Source organism: Vigna angularis, chromosome 11, assembly GCF_016808095.1.
Source record: "Vigna angularis cultivar LongXiaoDou No.4 chromosome 11, ASM1680809v1, whole genome shotgun sequence".
Lineage (NCBI taxonomy): Eukaryota > Viridiplantae > Streptophyta > Magnoliopsida > Fabales > Fabaceae > Vigna > Vigna angularis.
The window spans coordinates 23825398-23849506 of record NC_068980.1 but is presented as its reverse complement, the minus strand read 5'-3'; the positions used below and the strand labels follow the sequence as shown (position 1 = coordinate 23849506).

At 33.2% G+C, this 24109-nt stretch overlaps 2 protein-coding genes across 5 annotated transcripts; one reads left to right on the top strand and one right to left on the bottom strand.

The window, feature by feature from the left end:
* Window positions 1-584: 584 nt before the first annotated feature.
* LOC108333277 (uncharacterized) lies at window positions 585-10415 on the bottom strand. 3 transcript variants are annotated; one of them, XM_052870983.1, is made up of 9 exons: window positions 9431-10415; window positions 9226-9279; window positions 8628-8711; window positions 8397-8522; window positions 1918-1985; window positions 1646-1715; window positions 1453-1518; window positions 1297-1374; window positions 585-873 (listed from the first exon to the last, which is right to left on the bottom strand). In XM_052870983.1, the coding sequence occupies exons 1-9, from the start codon at window positions 9770-9772 to the stop codon at window positions 826-828; spliced, it is 936 nt and encodes a 311-aa protein (XP_052726943.1). In that variant the 5' UTR covers window positions 9773-10415; the 3' UTR covers window positions 585-825. The 3 variants fall into 3 exon arrangements, 2 of the variants coding, with proteins under 2 accessions (XP_052726943.1, XP_017424166.1); XM_017568677.2 differs by having other exon boundaries at window positions 585-867; window positions 9431-10411; XR_008246182.1 differs by lacking the exons at window positions 585-873; window positions 1297-1374; window positions 1453-1518; ... (2 more) ...; window positions 9226-9279; window positions 9431-10415 and adding exons at window positions 2126-2186; window positions 6883-8372 and having other exon boundaries at window positions 1670-1715.
* A 3011-nt stretch (window positions 10416-13426) lies between these two features.
* Window positions 13427-18710, top strand: LOC108334198 (glycolate oxidase 1). 2 transcript variants are annotated; one of them, XM_017569901.2, is made up of 12 exons: window positions 13427-13673; window positions 14290-14463; window positions 14586-14710; window positions 15104-15150; window positions 15491-15568; window positions 15667-15791; window positions 15916-15982; window positions 16069-16131; window positions 16379-16448; window positions 16526-16626; window positions 16718-16822; window positions 18261-18710. In XM_017569901.2, exons 2-12 carry the CDS (start codon window positions 14327-14329, stop codon window positions 18456-18458), a joined length of 1116 nt encoding a protein of 371 aa, XP_017425390.1. In that variant the 5' UTR covers window positions 13427-13673; window positions 14290-14326; the 3' UTR covers window positions 18459-18710. The 2 variants fall into 2 exon arrangements, with proteins under 2 accessions (XP_017425390.1, XP_017425391.1); XM_017569902.2 differs by lacking the exon at window positions 14290-14463 and having other exon boundaries at window positions 13518-13673.
* The last annotated feature ends 5399 nt before the right edge of the window (window positions 18711-24109 follow it).

Below are 24109 nucleotides of genomic sequence, written 5' to 3'. Positions count from 1 at the left end.
TTGTTATAGTGAAGAAGATTATTGAAAGTTGTATAATTGTCTGTGGAGGGTAGTGACCAAATCACAATTAAATCTTGTTTGATTAACGCAACAATGCTCCAGGATTAGGGAGCTTTCGGTTAAGGCAAATTCTTATTGTCCAGGGTTGGCATTACATATTTAGATAGACTTCTTAGGCCATGTTGAATGATGAACTGTTGAAAACTACAACCGACGACTATAAAGTAGAACTATGATGAACTATTATAATGATAATTTCTTGAGCATCAGTTACATCAGTGAAAGCATTTATTCTCAAATATATTTATTTCTGTACTATAATTTAATGTGAAATCAGTAACTTTTTCGACCCTGTTCGTTATTATTTAAAATTTGTCAAAATAATTGTGAGATTTATGGAAATAATGAAATCATAAGTGAAAAAGTGTGATATTCGCTTGATTTTATAATTAAAAAAAATCAATTGAGTAAATTTTCTTTTTAAAGAATGAAGTAATTAATGTGTTACTAATAGGTCACTGAATTCCAGGCTAATGTAGTGGTGCTGCTACCTTTAGTGCTTAAAAAAATTGTGGCAGAGAAGATCATATAAATCTGGTTTAGCGTATTCCATTTGGAGCCAAAATGATCTTCATCAGTACACAGTTTTCAGATCCTTGCCAAAAGTAGCCTAAACGAAAGGACTTTGCAACTCCAAAAGCTTAAAGAACATCTAATCAATTTTGTGCTTATTATGCATCTTTCTTTCCTCAGATCTTACAGAAGAATTACCCCTGAAGGGTGAAAGTTCAATTGCATACAACTTAAAAGTTACTCAAAAATGGGTCAGCGTTTTCGGCAGATCGTCATCCCGTCTCCAATAGGTACCTGAGACTCTCCAAAAAAAAGTTAAGCAATTATAAATTATCTGAGAGTGTATTAATAATTAAAAAAATTAAATATATTTTTAATTCTTAAACTTGATGTAAAATTAGAATTCAACAAATTTTAATATATTTTAATTTTTTAACTTTAAAAATGAATATAATCGTTTTAATCCGTGTTAATATTCTTTTTTATTTGAGTTTGAACATGTCAAACATCATTTTGATGCATAAAAAAATTAACACAGTTGAATTAGAAAAACTATATTAGTTTATTTTTAAAATTTGATAATTAAAATGTATTAAAGTTTGGAATAAAGTTTGATAATCAAAATATATCAAAGTTTCAAACAAAAATAAATTTTAATTTAATGTTAAAGTTTAAAAACTAAAAACATATTTAATCTTTTAAAAAAATATTTTATAAACATACCATAGTGATGTCTACGCGCTCATCTTCCATTAACTTCTGGTTAAAATTTCTAATGCTGAGAGTTTTAGGGTCATAAACCTGTAAATAGTACATTAAATCAAGTTCAGTTAACTGAAAAAAAAAAAAAAGGAGATCACAAAAGAATGTATTATTCACCAGTTGGTCAGCAACTTTTCCATGCCAAAGGACATTATCAATTACAATAAGACCTCCAACCTTCACCTGCAACAAGAAATTATTCAGTGCATCAGTATAACAGTTCATAGGAACGCAATAAGAAAGATTATGAAAGATCTCGTGATTAAGAAGCATAATAGCTGAATGCCTTTGTCCGTTTTTATGTTCTTACCAGCTGTAGTAGCAGTTCAAAATATTTCTCGTTCATTCTTTTCTCGGCATCAATAAATGCAAAATCATAGCTGCAAGAAAAGGTAACATCACTTAAGTTCTAATTTACTTGTTACCTCTGACAATGTTCATATGATATGGACAGGATCCTTGATTAACAATAACGATTTTAAGAGAAAATAGCAAATGTGGAAGAGCTCTTACCCGCAGCAACAGAATGTGAAATTTCAAATCATACATCATAGTGGTGTTGAAAATGAGAAATCCACATACCTTCCTGCTTCACCATTCAGAATTAAAGATTCTAGGGAGTCCATTGCAAGTCCAAGTTTTACATCCACCTATAGCCAGTTGTGTAAAGCCATCAGTATAACATCCCAATTGTCACGATTACGACTAGAAATTTAAAATTTTAAAATCATAATATCATTGCGGAAATCTAAACTCAATAAGTCTTTACAATTAAAGAAAAATAACCCACAATTCTTTCAATCCACTCGTTGTGCTATACAACATCCGAACTAACTGAATGATCATTTGCTCTGTATAAAACGATCATCGCATGTGAAAATCACAACCACAAACATATGGGTGAGCTAACTAAGAATCAATCACAAGCATAATAACATAACATACAAATACTAAACATTCACCACAATAATAAACACAACACACCAACAACTTAAACATCGTCACATGTCATCATCACAAACCAATGGTCTTTTTCGCATCACGGCTGAAAGAGTCATCACCACTCGAACTCATCATCTTTCTGTATCTACAACGGAAGAGAACATCTTTCCCGCATCCACGGCCGAAAGAGTTATCATGGATTTACTAAGTGTTGTCAAGTTAGGCTGATAGAGTCACAAACAAAATTTCCTGAGGCGTGTAGAGTCACTGTCCTTAAGGACTTATCCGCGGTGTATTGCGCAAGTCCCCCAGGATACAACAGGAACTTCCCAGAATATCTCTGAGGATCTCAGAACTAGCAAGAACTCTATAAGTATATACCCAGGATAGTTTTAGGAAAGAAAATGAGAGAATGAGAAGATTGAATTTGATGATCATAAAAATGCATGAATCTGGAAATGAGCAAAGGGTTTATTTATAGGTGGCAAAAATCAAACCGTTAAAAAGGCGTTGCAGTACCGTTGGTTGGCCAAAGACGTTGCTCTCAACGTTTGCAAAATTAACGTTGCCACTGGAACGTTGCAACAACGTTCTCATCTTTTGCAAGTTCTCATCTTTTGCAATATAATAATATATTATAACAATCCCCCACATATTGCAAAAGAAATTTAAAGTAAAATGTCTTTGATCCAAACAGTTCTGTCTCAAAAGTGATTTCTCTTTTTGCAGGTAATCCTTTTTTCAAAAGAAAGATATGTCATCTTTGTGTAAACTTGGAAAATGATTGTATAAAGCAATAGCGCAAATCTTTGTTCAGATGAAAAATCAGAGATTGAAAATAAGATAAGAGTATTTATATCCTGAGTCTCATAAGATGTAATGCATCAGAGCTGGTATAGCAAGCTATATGAACCAGTCTTAGATTGAGAAACTTAACACACAGTGTAGTTGGTATAGCAAGCTATATGAACCAAAAACACTTGACGTGTGTTAGAGGTTTATCAATCACAATACACCCCCACAATTCTTGCTGTTATCGCTGTGTTGCGCTAATTAGGCCATGCGCGTGCCCGGTATTCATGAGTGCTCTAGAGATCATGCCAAGATCTCATGCAAGCGGCCCCACTTGACACTCATATAGGTGATTTCATCAAGTGTATGCTGCAAATCATACACCACCCATAAGGGATATGAAAATCATTAAAAACTTTGTTTAGGCTAAAATTCTTTCACCATAAAGAATTTTAATGACAAAGTTTAACCTCTCAAAATGCAGTCTCTAGCACTTTCTCATACACCATAGGAATGGACATAATTGATTAAAATCAATTTAGTGCTATCAGAACTAACAAGTGACTTGTTTTTACCCATATGAACCTTATTCATGGGATCTCCAATCACAAAGGTTGGGTTACCATCACTTGTTTGTTTGCCAGTGGCTTAAGTCCCATTCCCCTCGATGTTTCTAAGATCATATTTCTTCCCAAGGGTTTTGTCAGAGGATCTGCTAGATTCCTTTCTGACTTCACATAGTCAATGGAAATTGTTCCACTCTTTAGCAGCTGCTTCACCAAATTGTGTCTCAATTGAACATGTCTATTCTTTCCATTGTAATTTTTGTTTTTAGCTATAGCTATTGCCGATTGGCAATCACAGTGTATAGATACCGATGGGGTTGGTTTCATTCCTAATGGAATGTTCGCTAAGAAGTTTTTCAACCACTCAGCCTCACTACCAGCCATCTCAAGAGCGACAAACTCAGATTCCATTGTTGATCTTGCAATAATAGTTTGTCTGGCTGATCTCCATGTAATCGCACCACCCCCAAGTGTGAATACATAACCACTAGTGGATTTTGTCTCATCTGAATCAGAAATCCAGTTAGCATCACTATACCCTTCTAGTACAGCGGGAAATCCACTATATTCAATGGCATAATCCATTGAACCTCTTAAATATCTCATAAGCCTAGCAAGTGCATCCCAATGTTCCTGGTTTGGACATTGAGTGTACCTACTCAATCTACCTACTGCATAAGCAATATCAGGTCTTGAAAAACTCATTAAATGCAGTAAACTCCCAATTATTTGGGCATACAGAGGTTGAGATACAGATTCTCCTTTATTTTTCATTAATTTAGAATTAGCATCATAAGGGGTACTCACTGGTTTCAGATCATAAAACCCAAACTTCTTAAGAAGTTTCTCAATGTATTGTTCTTGGGATAGTAATATACTATCTCCCTTCCTTATGATTCTAATACCTAAAATTACATTGGCTTCACCCATATCTTTCATTTCAAAATTCGATCCTAGAAACAGTTTAGTTCTAGCAACAATTTCATTGCATGTACCAAAAATTAACATGTCATCCACATACAAACATATAATGACACAATCACTATTTTCAAATTTAGAGTACACACATTTATCAGCATCATTAGGTGAAAAACCATCACAAATTAAAACATTATCAAGTTTTTCATGCCACTGTTTTGGTGCTTGTTTCAAACCATACAAAGATTTTAAAAGTTTACAAACTTTATTCTCTTGACCTGGTACAACACATCCTTCAGGTTGAGTCATATAAATTTCCTCCTCTAAATCACCATTCAAAAAGGCAGTTTTAACATCCATTTGATGTATCACTAGTTTATGGATAGCTGCTAAGGCTAACAAAACTCGAATAGAGGAAATCCTAGTCACAGGGGCAAAAGTATCAAAGTAATCTATGTTGGGTTTTTGAGTAAAACCTTTAGCTACTAATCTTGCCTTATACTTTTCTACGGATCCATCAGGATGATACTTTTTCTTAAAGATCCACTTACAACCAATGGGTTTTGCTCCTTTAGGCAGATCTTCTAAAGTCCAAGTATTGTTTTTCTGAATTGATTCAATTTCAGTCCTAATGGCCTTATCCCATTGTTTTGCATCAGGAGCACTAATGGCTTCTACAAAGCTACTAGGATCATTATCAACTAGATAGGTATAAAAATCATTACCAAATGAAGTTTCCTTCCTCTGTCTTTTACTTCTTCTTAATTCCTCACACAAAGCATCACTATTTGTATTATCTACAGGTTGAGACGTCTCACTAACCTTTAAAGGAAAAACATGTTCAAAAAACTCAGCATTTTTTGTCTCCATTATAGTGTTACGCTCAATCAGACCACTTCTGAGAACCAGAAATCTATAAGCAGCACTATGTTCGGCATATCCTAAGAACATACAATCAGAGGTTTTAGAACCTATTTTCCTTTTCTTAGGATCGGGTAACATCACCTTAGCTAGACACCCCCACACTTTTAAATATTTAAGGTTAGGTTGATATCCTTTCCACAGCTCATAGGGAGTTTTACCAATTTTCTTATGAGGTATTCTATTTTGTAAAAAACATGCAGTAAGTAAGGCTTCTCCCCAAAGGTTTTCAGGTGCACCAGAACTAATAAGCATAGCATTCATCATTTCCTTAAGGGTTCTATTCTTTCTCTCAGCTACTCCATTAGACTCAGGTGAATATGGTGGAGTTACCTCATGGATGATACCTTCCTTAACACAAAATTCATTAAACAGTACATATTCTCCACCTCTATCTGATCTAATCCTCTTAATCTTCTTATTTAATTGATTTTTTACTTCTGCTTTATAGGTTAAGAACACATCAAAGGCTTCATCTTTATGTTTGATTAAGTACACCTTAGTGTATCTAGAATAATCATCTATAAAGGTCACAAAATAATTTTTACCTCCTCTAGACATGGTTTGTTTCAAATCAGCTAGATCAGTATGAATTAATCCTAAGAGTTCAGTTTGACGTTCTACGGTATAACATGTTTTCTTAGTCATTTTAGATTCTACACATATATCACATTTACTACTCTGTTTATCATGCATATTTATTAATCCTAATCGTTGTAATTTTAAGACATACAAAGAATTTACATGTCCTAATCTAGCATGCCATATATCATACGAGTCAACAATATAAGCAGAAGAAGTTGATTCATTCATAATTTCAGAAATGTTAAGTACAAAGAGACCTTGATCACAATATCCTTTCCCCACAAAAACATTATTCTTTGTCATAATGATCTTGTCAGACTCAAATGACACTTTAACCCCAGCTTTTCCCAGTATTGATACCGAGATTAAATTAACTCTGATAGAAGGAACATGCAGGACATCATTCAAGGCCAGAGTCTTCCCAGATGTGAGTTTAAGAAGAACCTTTCCTTTTCCTAGGACAGGAGTTGTCCTGGAATCACCGAGATAAACTTGTTCTTCTCCTTCTCTTACACTGATGTAAGAGGTAAAGGCACTTCTGTTTGCACAGATATGCCTGGTAGCCCCAGAGTCTACCACCCAATTACTCACATTGGACATCAAATTTGCTTGTGAAACGACCGCAGCTATAATGTCATCTCCTTCGGCTATATTGGCCTTAGGAGGATTGTCGTTTCTTGCTCTGCGCCTGCACTGTGGTGCATGATGTCCCGGTTTTCCACACACAAAGCAATTTCCTTTCTTCTTAAAGGTGGGGTTAAATCCATTTGGACGGGATTTTCGAAAATGGTTTTTCCTATTGTGATCAGGTTTGTGTTCGTACCTTTTGGGAGCAGGTCTATCCTCTACCACATTTGCTTTTGCAGACAAGGTTTTGGCTCTTGCAGCGGCACATTCTTTCCTGTTGGTATCTTCAACAATTATGTGAGTGATGAGCTCTGAGAGTGGCATCTGCTTGTGTCTGTGTTTCAGTTGTTGCTTGTAATCAGTCCAAGAAGGCGGCAGTTTCTCGATCAGCAGTTCCGAAACAAATTCATCTGGTAGAAGGATGTTCTCCGCTTTGATATCTTCGAGCAGCTTGTGGTACTCATTGATTTGCGACTTCATATCCTTATCTTCAATCATCTCCCAGCGGTAGTAATTTCCTATAACGAACCTTTGTCTGACGACATCTTCGGCAGTATATTTGAGAATCAACGAATCCCAAATGTCTTTCGCTTCCTTGTAGGAACAATACACATCGAACAAATCATTAGAAAGCGCACTAAGCAAAGTGTGTCGGCATACCTTGTTCGCGTAAGTCCACTCTTCAACTAGTTTTGAGTTTGAAGGAACAGTGGAGTCGGGCTTCGGAGATGAAATAGCAGCAACAACTCCATACATGTCTAAAAGGGTGGAAACGCGTTCTTGCCAGCGTCGGAAGTTCTGTCCAGAGAAAATCTCGATTTTTGACACGTCCGGAAGAGATTTTGCGAAGACCGTCTGGGTTCCGGAAGCAATATTCTGAGTCTCCGGGATTGAGTTGTTGTTGTTGTCAGCCATAAGTCCTTAAGATTGTTGTCAAGTTAGGCTGATAGAGTCACAAAATAAAATTTCCTGAGGCGTGTAGAGTCACTGTCCTTAAGGACTTATCCGCGGTGTATTGCGCAAGTCCCCCAGGATACAACAGGAACTTCCCAGAATATCTCTGAGGATCTCAGAACTAGCAAGAACTCTATAAGTATATACCCAGGATAGTTTTAGGAAAGAAAATGAGAGAATGAGAAGATTGAATTTGATGATCATAAAAATGCATGAATCTGGAAATGAGCAAAGGGTTTATTTATAGGTGGCAAAAATCAAACCGTTAAAAAGGCGTTGCAGTACCGTTGGTTGGCCAAAGACGTTGCTCTCAACGTTTGCAAAATTAACGTTGCCACTGGAACGTTGCAACAACGTTCTCATCTTTTGCAAGTTCTCATCTTTTGCAATATAATAATATATTATAACACTAAGTACAACGAGAAGACCCCACAACATGTCATATCTTCTAAGGTATACATCCAAATGACAACACACATACACAATTCACACCCAAAAACATGTTTTGTTCTCCTAACCCGTTCAAAATCATTCATAATATCCTTCACCATGCATAAAAGGTCCAAACAGCACCCACCAACTAATTTTACAATCATAATGGCCAATAAAGAAGACTACAGCAACATCAATTTAACAATACCACAAGATCAGGCAGCACATAATAAATATATTATAAAAAGTGCCCCAATATTCAGAAGATATAAACAAAAATTTTGAACCCTTTTCAAATCAAAAGCAGATGAGTAGCATAGATACCTTATGTGAAACACCAGCTAGTTGATAATACTTCTTGGCAACTTCAAGAGATTTGGCATCTCTTTCACAGGCAACTAAATGACCTGAATCTGGCAGAACTAATGCTATGGCTAATGATGAGTATCCCTGGATCAAATTAATAATATAATACCTCATTGAAGTGAAGTGGCATCCTCTACTATGTAACATGAATAAAACTAGTGCAAGGTGTATAGAGAATGAAGGACATACGGTATAAACGCCAACTTCAATACACCGTTCTGCTCCAAGAATCTGCACAAGCATTGTAAGCAGCTGTGCCTGATCAGGGGACACCTAAAAGCATTGCCAACACTTTAGTTGCTAATCAAGTGAAATTACAAAGTGAAACATGACAGACAAGATAGAAAACAAGTGAGACTGCTGTACATTCTTTCTAGCGCAATTCTTTATTTGCCCCAACAAATTTCACAAATTTAAGCTTGATCCCACACAGGATATCAAAACACTAGTAGCACAAAGTTAACATTCAAAGACCACTATGTGCCCCTACATAAGAAGCCCCTCAGTCTTCAACAAAAATTGTTAAATTTGATTTATTTCACAATTACGAGATGCAGGTCAATCATGTTCATCATCAGTAAAATAAATTAATTGTGTACAACATCTATAGAAACAAATAATGAATAAATGGTACAATAATGCTACTCACTTTCATAGAACCAAATGTGCAGTAGAAACCCCTGCGTGGATGGTGAAGATATAATACACAAGCATAAACTCAGCATTAACAACTCTATTACTAAACAGTTTAAGAAAAATTGCATAAGAATGAAATAATTAGAGACACCTGCATTTGACTTCCACGCATAGAGGCTGTCTCCTGCCGCAATTGCCTTAGAATCTGAAGTGCAGTAACTTTACAATAAGCACAAACGGCAATTTAATAGACACAATTTTTCACAGTTGACAGCAGAATTACCCTCCCCCTCCCCAAAACCTTTTTCTTATTAAAACATAGCATGAAGCATAACGGTATGTTCCTCAGTCCTCACCTCTGGCTCTCGAACATTTTTTAGTACATAGTCGTAGAGACGGGGAGTGAGACTAACAACCTGCTTATTGCCATAGTTTTCATCACCGGCAATGACAAACTCACTGGTGGAGCAACTTCTTACAAGCCGTTTCCATTTGCACGTACATTTCCTGAAACTTGAGCAATAACAAGTAGCACTGCAGTTCCCCCTTCGTGGTGAGACATGAATGGCTCCATTGGTAATAGCCCAAGTTGAAGAAAACGAATGAAAGCACGAAGGTCCCAGTACAGCAGCTACAGGAAGTTCATGTGGCAACATTGACCCTTGATGAAGCACCAAGTTTATGCTACTATTTGCCATAACAATACAACCTTTTACGATAACAATCTATCCTCCTCGTAACCCTCACTTTCAAGTACCCTTTTGCCTTTTTTTTCCTCAGAGACAATTTTACAAACACATGGTTGGCAGGGGACTTCGACCAACAGAAGGCTCAATTACAGGACAAACCCAATATATAGTAGCATTCAAAAGTTCAAAGGAATCATAGCAGAATTTAAATTTTTTTGGAAAAATTACTTATACTTCAATGTTATATCCTTGTACAAATCTTTCTAATAATTTATAAAGTAAAAGTATTAAAGAAAAAATTAAAAAATTTCTACTATCTTAGAAAATTAAAAAAAAAAATAGAAAGTAAATATTAAAGAAAAAATCATCATCCCAATCAAATAGGATGAGAGGAAGACCTAAAATTATTATTTTTTAAGAAAATAAATGGGCAACTATTACTTTAATATACATCAGTATTTAGATGCACTGAAAAAGAAAGTTGCCCTCTGAATTGAAACTTATAGACGGTGTCAGTGGGTCACCTCGCCCATTATTTATTATTCATGGGATATCAGAGTGGGCTCAGCTTGATTTGGTGGTACTTTTCGTGATGCTTGCATGCATAGTTCACTTATCTATCCATGAGGAGTTTTCATCAATTTATTGCTGTTTCTCTTTGGTAGATAGTGAGGAAATATAGGAGTATCGGTGAAAAGAAAGAAAAATATATGTAAGAATTGAGTGGAAAAAATATTTTTATTTATTATTGTTAATATTATTTTTTATCGTTGTTAAAATTATGTTTTTATTTATAGAAGCTCATTCCGAGTTATTATATTTTATTTGCTAAAACATTCTTTACATGCAAGATAGCAAAAATATTTATATAAACTCAATATTTGCAGAAAACATTTGCTATAAATAGTAAATAATACTTCAAAATAAAAATTTATGGATAATTTAATATTAATTTATATATATATATGATATCATAATATTTATATTTGTAAATATTAATTATTCATAAACAATTAAATTTAAAATTAAATTTATATTTAATTCAATTTACATTATATTTTATATTTTTTAATTTTATTTTACAAATTTATAAATTATTTTTTTAAATAATCACATATATTTGCAAAGTTTTTTAATAGACACAAATATTTTTTAGATAGATATTTGATATAAGTTATCAAAATTTTTTTACAAATCCAATAACAAATAAAGATTATTCATATACCCTGTTGTCATCCTTAACCTTTAAGTTTTTATTAGATAGCACTCACAATTTATCCAATTTTAAGATAGATGCCTTTTTTTTGTTATACTCTTAGTTTTAATAACTATTTATTAAACTTTTACATAATGTATACCTTTTTATTGAAAAAAAGAAAAGAAAAGATGAGTATCACTTTATTAAAAATATAAAAAAAAGTAATGTTATCAAATAAAAAGAATATGAGAGATGATACTAGGAATAACAATGTGTGGTATCATATACGATAGGGTTCGTAATAAAAATATCCACCAGTTATCCGTCTTATTACTTTGTTTAAAAAATATCTATGAATATCAATGGATATCCAGAAATATTTAAACAAAAAATATTTTATGATTTTTAATATAAAATCTAAATAAAATTAGAAAAAAATATAAAATATAGTATTAATTAAATTAAATATAAATTAGATTTTAATTTTAATTAAAATTAACTAATAAATATAAATTTAATTTTAATTTTAATTTTTTGCGGATAATAAATACTCACATAAATATTATAATACTCGTATGTAACTTGTTTATAAACAAATATTAAAATACCCGTTATTTATGGATAATAAATATTTGTAGACACTTATTATCCGTCACATATTTTATCGATGAATACATATATTTTTGTAGATGATGTTGATTTTAAAATAAGAGGGTTGAACCTTTAGTATAAAGTTACAAAAGATAAGTGATTTTTTTCTAAATCTAATTAAATTGTTAATTTTATATTGGAAATTATTATAATCAAACACTTTCCATTTAAAAGTAGATTGAATGAAATAAAATAACATAAAATATGTATTTGATATTATTTTAGACAATTTGAATAATAAAAGTTGGTATAATTTTATATAATTACACTCTCTATTTATCCAAGTGTATTGTAAATCTATTAAGGGTTGGTAAATACAATCATATAAGGTAAAAGGTACATGTATGAATGATTTTTAAATAGTTTTGTATATCATGATTTTGGTTTTACAACCCTATTTCTATATTATTATATTTTATAAAATTAAAACAAACTTAAAAAATAATATTGATTGCGGTTACATAACCATATCCTCAAATTGAATAATTCATTAATTTTGTCAAACAATGCTTTTATGTATGACAAGTGATACCTTATTTAAATAATCTGAATCTTGTTTTATTGGGATTAACAAATTGTTGCTATATTAAATTTATTAGTAAGTCCATTTGATTGCATTTATTTTTTTTAAACTGAATAGCAACAAGTTAACAAAAAAGGTTACGAGATTTTAATGATAAACTTTTTACCAGTAAATGAAAAACTAAAAGAGACAGACACAATGACAGAAAAGGGATTCAGGGCTCCTTTTTTGTTTTAAAATAACAAAACGAGATCTTTGACCTTTAATTTTTTATTTATTTTATGTTAATATATTAGGGTAAATGTGTTAAATAAAATTTAAGGGGTTCAAATTGAAACAGATGAACTTATTCCCAAAAAGAAAAGGATAACAATTTATCAAAAAAAAAATGGATGTAGACGTAAGATATGAGAAAATTGACATATGTGGCTGAATTGCTGTAAGTAAAATTTGGTCATCACATATTTATATATCAAAACATTATCTTAACAACGAAAGAAGACATTAATGATATATTATTATAACTTTTGATATTGGACTATTATTCTTTCACATGCAAATATTTTTTCTTACAAATTTTACATTAAAGTCTGAAAAGTGTGTAAGAAAATTTCACAAATAATATAGCTAAGATAACATATAAGAAGGTATATTTTTCATATTCTGTAAAAGGGATTTAAACCTAGTTCATACAACAGTTTAATTTTTAAACCACTTGTGATAATTAACAACACAAGCCACTAAAAACCTTTAAAAGGTGATACTATGATTATTATCTTTTAAAAATATGATTTGAAATGTTAAAGTTCACGTGCCAAAAAAGAAATCAATAAATACTAAATTTTTTACATTCAATTAATACTATCTTTCTTTATTTTTTATTTTTTTCTTTCTTGAAATTTATTTATATGATTATTTTATCTTTATACTCTGTATTAAATTAACGTAAAAATGTCTCGTGATACTATTATCCAGTAACAATAGTAACTATGTAATTTGTTTGGGGTAAATTCAAAGTGATGTCACATTTCCTTACAGAGATGAAATAATAGAGTGCATATTTTAGATTATCCGTAGGCAATGGCCAACCCACTTGTACCACTGGTGAAGAGGGTATTATTCTTCTGTTTCCATGAGTTGAAAGGTATATGAGATAGGATCAAATAAACAGTTTTTCTGAGTATTTTTGGGTTATTTTTCTTTTTCGAATTTAGAGATGGAAATGATAATGGAGAAAGAAAGAGTGCTGTGAAACACACAAGGCGTTTGTGGCTGAGAACCACCTCACTTTGTTGATGAGATTTGGTTCAAAATAATACTCACCTCCGAAAGCTCATCCACTTCAAAATTCCAATTCTTCTTCATTTGAACCTATACACGTTACAACAAATATGAGGGCCATCTAACTTTGTCTCTATTCCACCACGTATTTATCAACCCTTCCCATTTTTCACTTCCTTCTGTTTCTATTCCTCACTAGGAGTTTCTCTCCATTGCTTCCTCTGCATGCACACACTTGCATAGTTTTCGATACTAAGGTCTGCTCTTGTTTCCATTCTCAACATCTCATCACTTCATGCTTCTTTCTTAGACATACTCTACCAGAAATCAAGATTCAATACTGCTGTTTCTGTTGTGTGTATGCAATGATTTCTTAGACATACCATCAATCTTATATGCATCTGTTTTTTGCTGTTACTCCTTTTTATATATACATGCTGTTCTTTTCCCTTTTAAATAATACCATCTTTTGTAGATTTTTTACAAGGCTTCAGCCATGTAAATGATGGGGAGCATTCTAAGTTGAAATGTTAGAGGAAAATAGTAGCATGTTGCTTTGATTTTCTTGGCTAAGTTTCTCATCATGTAACTTTTTCCTATATTGTACTGCCACTATTTCTGCACTCGAGTTTTAATTTCCATTTGAAATTCGATGTTGTCTCTTAATCCAAAATTTAGGAAGTTTGAAGAAATATTTTCTAACTTCCAGCTATTTGTTTATTTGAAAATTTTCACAACTGAATGAAATTTGCCACAAAATTAATTATTAAGATTATTCCAAAGTTTCGGGTTGGCACAGTAGTTGTCTTCGTAGATTGTGATGAAAAAGCTGACAGCTGAATATATATATACGTACATACATATGTATATCAGAATTCCTGAAGGGTAACATCAACAAGTTGTTCTGAAAATGGAGGTCACCAATGTCAGTGAGTATGAGGCCATTGCAAAGCAGAAATTACCAAAGATGGCGTTTGATTACTACGCATCTGGTGCAGAGGATCAGTGGACTCTGCAAGAGAACAGAAATGCCTTTTCCAGAATTTTGTAAAATTTATATTTTTACAGTAGTTAATTACGAAACCATAATGATTAATTATATTCCTTTGATATTTCATAATGCAAGCTAATACTGATATTGTGAAACAAATTGACAAATATACACACAGGTTTCGGCCTCGTATTCTTATTGATGTCAGCAAGATAGACATGACAACCACTGTCTTGGGCTTTAAAATATCCATGCCAATCATGATTGCCCCAACAGCCTTTCAGAAAATGGCTCATCCAGAGGGTATAATTGTTTCTCAAGCCTTCATTGTTTCTTTTTAATTGGACATATAGGTCAATGAAACATCAGACATGTAGTGCCATCAATTAGTGTCTGTGTTGCATAACCATCACATGTTTCATAGTTCTGTTATGTGACTCTTTTTGTTAGTCAAATTGTATTGGTCATCGGTAATTCTGAGAAAGTTCTTATCATGTACTTCTGATATATGGATAACAAAATCTGAGACATTTTTTTATTGGGAATGTTAATATAAAAGGGTTGTAGCAAGAAATTAAAATTTGTTGCCTTTTTTTGTGTGGAATAGTTTAATTCTAAAACCCTTTGCAAGCACAGCTAAATGAACTAACTAGAGCTGGATTTATGTTGGATGATATAGATTTTTTTCTTATGCAGGAGAATATGCCACAGCAAGAGCTGCCTCTGCAGCTGGAACAATCATGGTACTTTTCTTATATGTTTATATTCACAGTAGTTCTTCACTTGATTAATCACCATCTATTCAGGACAAATTGCTTTGCATAAAGAAATTTACAATCACTAGTGAGAAAAATCCCTTCTTTATGATAAGAATGATTCAATTCAATTGGTGGATTTTCTGAGAATCTGTTATTTTTTCCGTTGTACATCATACCTTTGGTACTTCATGCCAAACATTTCACTCAAAAACACCCTAATCAACTTGAAAAGATTGTATGCTTATAAAATTATTCGTTGTTTATCAATGCATGTCCATTGAGCTCTATATATTCTTTCTTGATGAGAAACATATTGTTGTTTCAGACTTTGTCCTCGTGGGCCACTTCAAGTGTTGAAGAGGTGGCTTCAACAGGACCTGGAATTCGCTTTTTCCAGCTATATGTAAGCTTGAAAATTTTCGTTCAGTTCCATTTCATTGTTTATTTGAATTTTTGGTACCTTATTTGTTTTACTTACATGATTTGTTCCGTTTTCTTTAGGTGTACAAGGACAGGAATGTGGTTGCTCAGCTTGTGAGAAGAGCTGAAAGGGCTGGATTCAAAGCCATTGCCCTTACAGTTGATACCCCAAGACTAGGACGCAGAGAAGCTGATATCAAGAACAGGTACAAAAATCTTCCACTTCAACCATGTTATGTTTATCAATTTCTCAACGGATATGAGTAGTTTTTCTCTGAGTTTCAACTTTTATCCTTGCAATTAAAATTAGTCCTGAAACGTATTTCACAGATTCACACTGCCACCATTTTTGACATTGAAGAACTTTGAAGGATTGAACCTTGGAACGATGGACAAAGTAAGATGAGACATCACAGAGTGATTTCTGCAGGCTAAATTTCCTTGACTTTATCACCAACTGAGTTTGTGTATTGACTCTTTCAGGCTGATGATTCTGGACTTGCTTCATATGTTGCTGGTCAAATTGATCGCACTCTAAGCTGGAAGGTATCTTAGATAAGGCATTTTGTTTTTTCTTGGTACTTATTATCCTATACCTATATTAGAGAATAATTTATAATAGTAAAATGAATTTAATATTCAATATACAAAATTATACTGTTATCAAATCATAAATGAGTCAAACTTTCATAGAGTTTACATTTGTTTTCATATTATTGTTTTTTGTATACTTTGGAACTTACAAGGCTAAACTGATTAGAGTCCATCCAAATAATCATTCTGAACTCTGTAGGATGTGAAGTGGCTTCAAACAATCACTTCTCTGCCAATTCTGGTGAAGGGTGTGCTGACTGCTGAGGACAGTAAGGATAGCCAAAGTTCTATTCAAGTGTTCACCTCTTTTGAATATTTTACTAATGCCTTTACTTGCACATGGCAGCAAGGATAGCTGTACAAAGTGGTGCAGCAGGAATTATAGTGTCCAACCATGGAGCCAGACAACTTGACTATGTTCCAGCCACCATATCAGCATTAGAAGAGGTACACCAACTTAAGTAGCATCTTAGTCACCATCAAACTTCAACATGCTCTTTTTAAGGATGTTATATGAATCTCGGTTGTGGAAATTTAGGTTGTCAAAGCTGCTGAAGGTCGTATTCCTGTATTTTTGGATGGTGGAGTTCGCCGTGGAACTGATGTCTTCAAGGCATTGGCACTAGGTGCCTCTGGCATATTTGTGAGTACTTCTTAACCCCTTCCAAAAGTATAGATACTTTTGGCCTTTTCATATATACAAATAGCATTTTTACGTAGAAAATGTTCTTTTAATACTTTTTTTTTACAACTTTTTAAATGTTTACGTGACGTGTGATTGATCCATTTCAAATATTTTGAAAATAAATTCAAACATATCAATAAATCAGTAACACTTGTTATAAAAAGTTATCAACCTATCATAGTTCTTTTACATGTAATTGTTTGTTATACTTTATTGGCTTATGTCAGTTGTAAGAGCCGAGCTAATATTTGTATCCCATGTTCATGTTGTTTAAGTTTGTATGGATGAAAAGAAAGGTGATACAATAGTATCAGGTAAAATAGAATATAGAGGAATAAAACTTTCATTCCCATTTAGATATATGTTACGATGGAATGCAACAAAAATTCTCATTCAATTTCATTTCTCTCAAATTTAGGAGGGGATGAAAGTGAACAATAAAATCAGATAGAAAAAATTTCTCTAATCTGTATTATATTTTTCATCCTTATTTTTTACCAATCCAAACTGTAGTAATACCATCATATTCATTATTTTCCATTTTTTTTTATTTGCATCTACCCAAACACAACCTAAATAATAACAAATTCTGTATATATACTTACTCTTATTGTAGATTCAGCTATTTGTTTAGTCTTTACTTTTTATTTAACTTTAGCTAGGGTAGGTAATACATAGTCTGTCAACAGCTTTCTGTGATAGCTTATCACTTCAAAACAATTTAGATAACATACAGTTAGGAATTCAAGAAAAGTTAAAAATTTCACATTAGTTAATTAGTTAAAAAGATTAAGAATAGATAATATATAAATAGAAAATCTATGAATATATTATCTTAATATTTAAGGTTTTGGATCGAAGATATCTTATTTTTTATGAGTTTAATAATGACTTATTAGTGATGAATGTCTCTTCTAAAACCCTAACTTAGAATGTGTTTTTCTATTATATTAGTAATAAAACCAAACTTATGTTTGACAGTAAAATGGATGATAATTGGTTAACAACTATTTTTAACAATTTCTTTTACAATAGATTATATATTATTAGTGTATTAGTCTCTATATTTGAAACAGAGTAATCACAAACTATCACGATAAAAAAATTGTTAAAAAAACTTGTTAAAAAAACATTTTTCCACTAAAATATATAATATTATCATAAAAAAGGTTAAAGTAAGGGTCGGATAAATTGTTTATTTGTTTGGTGGGGACATATGTTTAAACAGAATATTTAATATTTTAATGCAAACTTTGATTACTACGTGAAATTCATGCAGGACCATGGTGACAAAAAATTAAAACACAGATTATTAGTATAAATTTCTGGTATTATAATGTTATGACAACCATAAGAACAGTGGCAACAAGTAACAAGGTTTGTTTTTCTGTATCAGATTGGACGCCCTGTGGTTTACTCCTTAGCTGCTGAAGGAGAAGCTGGTGTAAGAAAAGTGTTGCAGATGCTACGTGAAGAGTTTGAGCTAACCATGGCCTTGAGTGGTTGTCGTTCACTAAAAGAAATCACTCGTGATCACATTGTGACTGATTGGGACCATCCTCGCATTCAGCCTCGCGCCCGTGCGTTATTGTAAAGAACTTGCTCTTCATTTGAGCCAAGTTTGCATAATGCGGTGCAGAACAATGGACAAACACTTCTATATATTTTTCATGAACCTGTTCTCATCCTTTCTTTTCCTTTTTGGAGAACTCATTTAAGGTTTCTGTTTGGAAAACTCTATGCTCTCTTTGTAAGCCTTATATCATGATACTTTGTGACTACTGCTACTGCTGCATTATTCACTCCTTGTATATTCTTCATTATAATTTTATCAACTTTCTCTCCATGCTGCTTAGCTTTGTTGCACAAATTTTGTGTGACAGTTTTATTTATAAATCTCATTCAAACTTTTCATATCTTATAAATAGTTTGGATCTCCATAAACAATTTTAGAACATTTTTTTTATTTAAAATTAACTTGTGTACAAGTTAATTTACAAAAGGTTTTTACTATTAATTTTTTCAAGAGATTGTTTTCAATTTCTAGAAAATATCTTCTATTTTTTTTCGAAAAACACTACTATAACTTAGTCGCTCTCTTTTGTAAAATAAATATAAACTACCTAAGGTGATCTAAATTTTGACATTGAAATAAAAAATAATTTTCAATCTTATACAAAATTCATCATCTCTCATTATATACATTTATAATTATACAAATCACATATTACATGGTTTATTTTCTACGTTTAAATGTTAAATGTTCGATCTAGATTTTAGAAAATATTTTTCTTTACATCGGTTTTGCTTATAAGCGGTGTAATGTACAACTCAATCATTTCATCATACTAACTATTTCGGATATAGGGTTGAAGTACCTTATTCAAAGTAATACAAGTTGTCTTGAAGACCGGATGGACACCCTAGTTGTTCTCCATCTTCTAAGTGACGTTGTTCGTTCTTCTTTCTCTTTGTCCAAGCCATGTGGGTGGGTACCTGTCAAAGACACTCCGATGCTCAAGTAAGTAATATAACCGAATGGTTGGCACAACCAGTAAAGCATATAACGTGCATCGTGATCCTAAAGTCATACCTGGAACCTTTATTTATACTAGTTGTGATGGAACTTTACCTTTCGTTGGCCTAATGACGGCCCAATCACAGCTTAATCTACATTAAGGGTTTAATGAGTCATTACCACTTGACACAGCCTAGGTGGACGACCATGAGAGAACGGCTTGGGAGAACGTCCTGGGAGGACGGTGGATGACCTGAGAGGACAACCACGGAAGGACAACTTGGGTGGACGACCATGGGAGGACGGCCTAGGAAGACGACATGAGAGGACGCTGGATGACCTGGGAGGTCAGCTTGGGAGGACCATACAGTACGACGACCATGTAGGAGGACCGTACGGTACATGGGAGGACCGTACAATACACTAACCATTTCATCTATTTTAATGTTCATTAGCTCTTAGAAATCTGATTTTGTTAATCTAAGTACAAGAGAAACCGACACTTCAAATCTTATCAAATAAATTAGAGTTAACGAAAAAAGAAGATAAACACTCTTCCTTCCATTAATATGCAGTTTCAGGATAAACATCCAAATATTACAATTATTTACATTTGTAATGGAAAAAATTCACACTACAGAAATTTATTCTCAACATTCAATAAAAAAATTGCTATAATAAAATCAAAGAAAGGTTGGTTGGAAGGAAGATTTAAAGGTTAGAGGGAAGTGTTTAAAAATTGGGAGAGGTTGGAAGATTTTGAGAGAAGGAAAAACTTATTATATTAAATGCTTCTAAGTTCTTTTGGTTTGATCATAAATGATCTAATCATCCCTATTTATATAAGTGGCACTTCTTTAATCAATTGTTAATATTTTGTCACCACAACATTAATCTAAGGGTTATTATTCATTATTTAGATATTTCTAAAACATTCTTATAATTTTAAACTTATCTAGAGACATCTTATAGATAAACATCTTTAGATATTTTTGTATATCATTCTAGAATCCTTTTAGATAGGATTTTCTAGAATTATATTTGGGCATTTTCTAATCTTGGGCTTTCATTTTATAGGCCAAAAACACAAAATCAATTTACATTTCAACACCCTTTCTTAAACTTTATTTTGTATTCCAAGCAAACTTCTCAACTTCATAAAAATTTTCTTCTTTAGTAGTTTGGTGAAGATATCTGCTACCTGATCATGCGTTTTCACGTATTCCATTTGCACATCCTTGTTGTTGATGCATTCTCTAATGTAATGATAACGGGTGTGGATGTGCTTACTTCAATCATGGAAGACTGGTTTTTTTTGCTAAAGCTATTGTTGACTTGTTGTTCACGAAAATAATTTACATTTTGATAATGCTAATTCTTACCATTATTTAAGCATCATTTTAGTAGCAAAATCAACTCTTCTTTAGCTTATTACTTGCTTAAATCCTCTCTTTTATTTAGTTTTAGTATTTATCTATATTTTGGGCTACATTACGTAAATAATACTCTAATCCCTTGTTTTCTTTGATCTATTTTGATGTTAGGAAGATCCTCCATTACATTGAAGAGCCTCGATGATCTAGGAAGTCATTGATTTAATAGTCATTTTCGCTTAAGCGAGAATAATTTAGCTTAAGCGAGAATTCGGGCAGTATATATACTCACGAGGCAGAAAGAAAAATGGTCTTTGGTTCTTTGGAGGCGCGATTTCACGTCTAGAGCTCATGGAGGGCGCGAGGAGCTTGTGGGAACATCTCCTCCTCTTCCTTTGGGTCTCCTTCTTCTTCCATCTTCCATGTTTGTAAGCTTTAGGGTTCTCCAAAATGGAGAACCAGATTCATCTTGTTAGGGTTAGATGTAGCCTATGAACTCTTGTGTAATGAATGATTGTTTCGTATTTATAAATGCCTTTTCTATCTATTACTAGTATTCTTGTTTTCGATCTTAAAGCTTGCATGTAATGGGGACGTTCATGACTTGATTTTGGGGTTTCATTGAGCCAGGGATGGGATATGAAATCTTGAACTGAAACAAGAGTCCTTGTGGGTCATTGAGCCAGGGATGGGATATGATTCACATGTTGTCTTAGATCCTAGTTCTTAATGCGGGTTTGCTTGTTAGATTGTCCAAGGGATTGGAGTTTGATAAGGAAAACCTAGGCTCTTTCACCTAAGGGATTAGGGCTAGAGTGTTTTAGTGGATTGACTTTAGTAAATTGATAGAGAGGAGATGAAATTGGTTAAACACAAGAGTGCATTGGTGAAAACTAACCTTAACAGTGTCATTTCATACCATTTCTAGTCTTTTCCATTTCCAAGTGCCTTCAATACCAAAGTCCAACCTTGTAATTACTTGTGAATTTATCTTTTTGCACATATTCTTAAATGATGAGTTGTTCTTGAGTCTAGATGAGTTGTTAATCGCACAATTTTCTAGTATTACGAGTCTCTTGGGAAAACGATACCTGGTCTTACCACGGTTTATTACTTGAACGATTTGGTGCACTTGCCAAAGAGATTAACAAGTTTTTGGCGCCGTTGCCGGGGATTCGTGTCAATACTAGACTTTTGTGAGGTTTCTAACTTATGTAGACTTGATTTTGTATATAGAACTAACTCTTTTGTTGTAAATAGATTTTCACTTTTATTTGGGCTAATTTGTGGCTTTAGCCTAGTTGTGTCTAAGTGTATGCAGGGAGATGTTCACATAAGGAGGACTGCAGCCTCAAAAGCATCATGAAGACCCTGAGATTGAAGGAATTATAGGACACAAGGAGACAACTATGTTGAGCATCACAAGCTGCCCCAAATTCTTCCTCCCTTGAAGATGCTCCAAGTGCTAAGTAAAAGATAAACAAGAAAGGGAGAAGAAAAAGAGAAAGACTAGTCACCACCACCCTTTGATGAGAGGCAAGGAACTCAAGCCTAGCAAGCCAAAGTTGATCAAGAGGATTGAGTGTTTTAAGATTTCAAGGTAGTGGAAGGGCAAAAATGAAGATTCTTATGCTATGAGAATTGATTTGGTGACTAGAAAGTGATTCAAGAAGAGTTGGTGAAAGGAGCACACCAACAACAACATTTGCACTTTATTGAGTAAACCATCAAGCTAATGACGTTAAACAAGCGCTTTTGGGAGGCAACCCAATTTTCTTACCCTTTTTACTTATGTTTGTGTCATTTTTGTGTCATTTGCATTATTGGTTTATGTTATGTATGTTGTGTTTGGTTGCATTTTCGTGATTTTTGAGTTGTAATGTTGTTTTTGTGGTTTGTATAAGTGTATTATGTTAGTTTTAGCTTGGTTTGTGTGTAAGTGCATTGAATGAAGGTGTAGAAAAAAAAAATCATAGGGTGAGTGGCCAATCTCGCAAGAATCTGCATTATTTTCGCTTAGGCTAAACTTTCTCGCTTGGGCGAGATATGCAGAAAACTGAAAAATAAGTTTTGCTGATATTTTCGCTTAAGCTAAAACTAAGTCGCTTGGGCGAGATTTAGACTGAAAGTTGGGGTGCCACTGGAATATTTTCGCTTAAGCTAAAACTGAGTCGCTTGGGCGAGATTTAGGCTGAAAGTTGGGGTGCTACTGGAACATTTTCGCTTAAGCTAAAACTTTCTAGCCTGGGCGAAAAATTCTTCTGTAAATTTAGCTTAAGCTAAAAGTTTTTAGCTTAAGTGAAAAACTGATATGACGCCCAACACCTTAAAAAACTGGTTCTACACCTAATTTTTGTTGATTGATTTTGAGTTTTCTCTTGCTTTGCACTCTTTCACACACTTCTTTTGATGTGTTTTTAAACCTTTTTGTGTTGTTGTACCTTTGGGAAGCTTAATTTTAAGACTTCCCTCTATGTTCATGTACTTTTGTCTTTGTTTGTTTTGACTTTCATTGTTTTGTTTCTTTGCTTTCTTTTGCACATTTCTTTTAGTATGTTTTTGGACCTTTCTCTTCAATTGTTGACTATGAGATACTAATTTTACTTTGAGCTTTCTTGTTACAGGATAAGATCTTCCTTAGGAATTAAAGAGTTCAAAACCACCATTGGTCAACCTTTGAGGCATGCCTGAGCTGAGAAACATATGACTTGAAGATTTTGCTGCTCGTGCAGCATGGCCTGGGGGCCAGGCCCCTACTGATGGGGGAGGTGGAGCAGTTGCGGAGTATAAGCTACTGGAGGAGGAAGATGTTACATATGAAAAATGAAGCTAGTGTTCTACATTGTTGGAGCTGCAAAGAGTCCATTTTGATCGGTTTTTCAGTTTTAATTTCCAGTTCTTATTTACTTTCAGTTTTTTTTGTTTTTGATTTCTTTTTGACTTGCCTAGTAGATAGTTCTTTTGCGATTGGTTTGGTGATTCGAGTGAATCATATGTTATCCTTGAATTGAATACAAATCTTTTGTGCTTGCTCTTTATCTATGAAAATTTCTTTGAAAATTTAATTGAGATTATGTGGTTAAGTTTGTTGAATAGAGGTTGTGGTTGCTTGTATATGTTTAGATGGATGCTTGGTTTTAATTGTGATCAATATTCTTGGCATGATGTTTATCAAACTTTGGAACCCTGAGTAAACCTGTGAGATGTTGTGCCCAGAGTTTATTGTTGAGTCCTATCACTTTGAAATCACAGATGATTTTGCCTGAGTTTCTCTATTTGAACTATTTTCTTGCTTGTTACAAATGATCAAGGCCATCTTGTTCTTCAACCTCTTCTACATTTTTGAGCCTAAAA

Excerpts from the sequence above, each read along its gene's own strand:
- LOC108333277 (XM_052870983.1), bottom strand. The coding sequence starts at position 9,772 with ATGGCAAATAGTAGCATAAACTTGGTGCTTCATCAAGGGTCAATGTTG. Across the intron at positions 1,519-1,645 it reads TTGAACTGCTACTACAGCTG|GTGAAGGTTGGAGGTCTTAT; the intron begins GTAAGAACATAA and ends TTCTTGTTGCAG. Across the intron at positions 1,375-1,452 it reads GAAAAGTTGCTGACCAACTG|GTTTATGACCCTAAAACTCT; the intron begins GTGAATAATACA and ends TACTATTTACAG.
- LOC108334198 (XM_017569901.2), top strand. The coding sequence starts at position 14,327 with ATGGAGGTCACCAATGTCAGTGAGTATGAGGCCATTGCAAAGCAGAAA. Across the intron at positions 14,464-14,585 it reads AATGCCTTTTCCAGAATTTT|GTTTCGGCCTCGTATTCTTA; the intron begins GTAAAATTTATA and ends ATATACACACAG. Across the intron at positions 16,132-16,378 it reads ATCGCACTCTAAGCTGGAAG|GATGTGAAGTGGCTTCAAAC; the intron begins GTATCTTAGATA and ends TGAACTCTGTAG.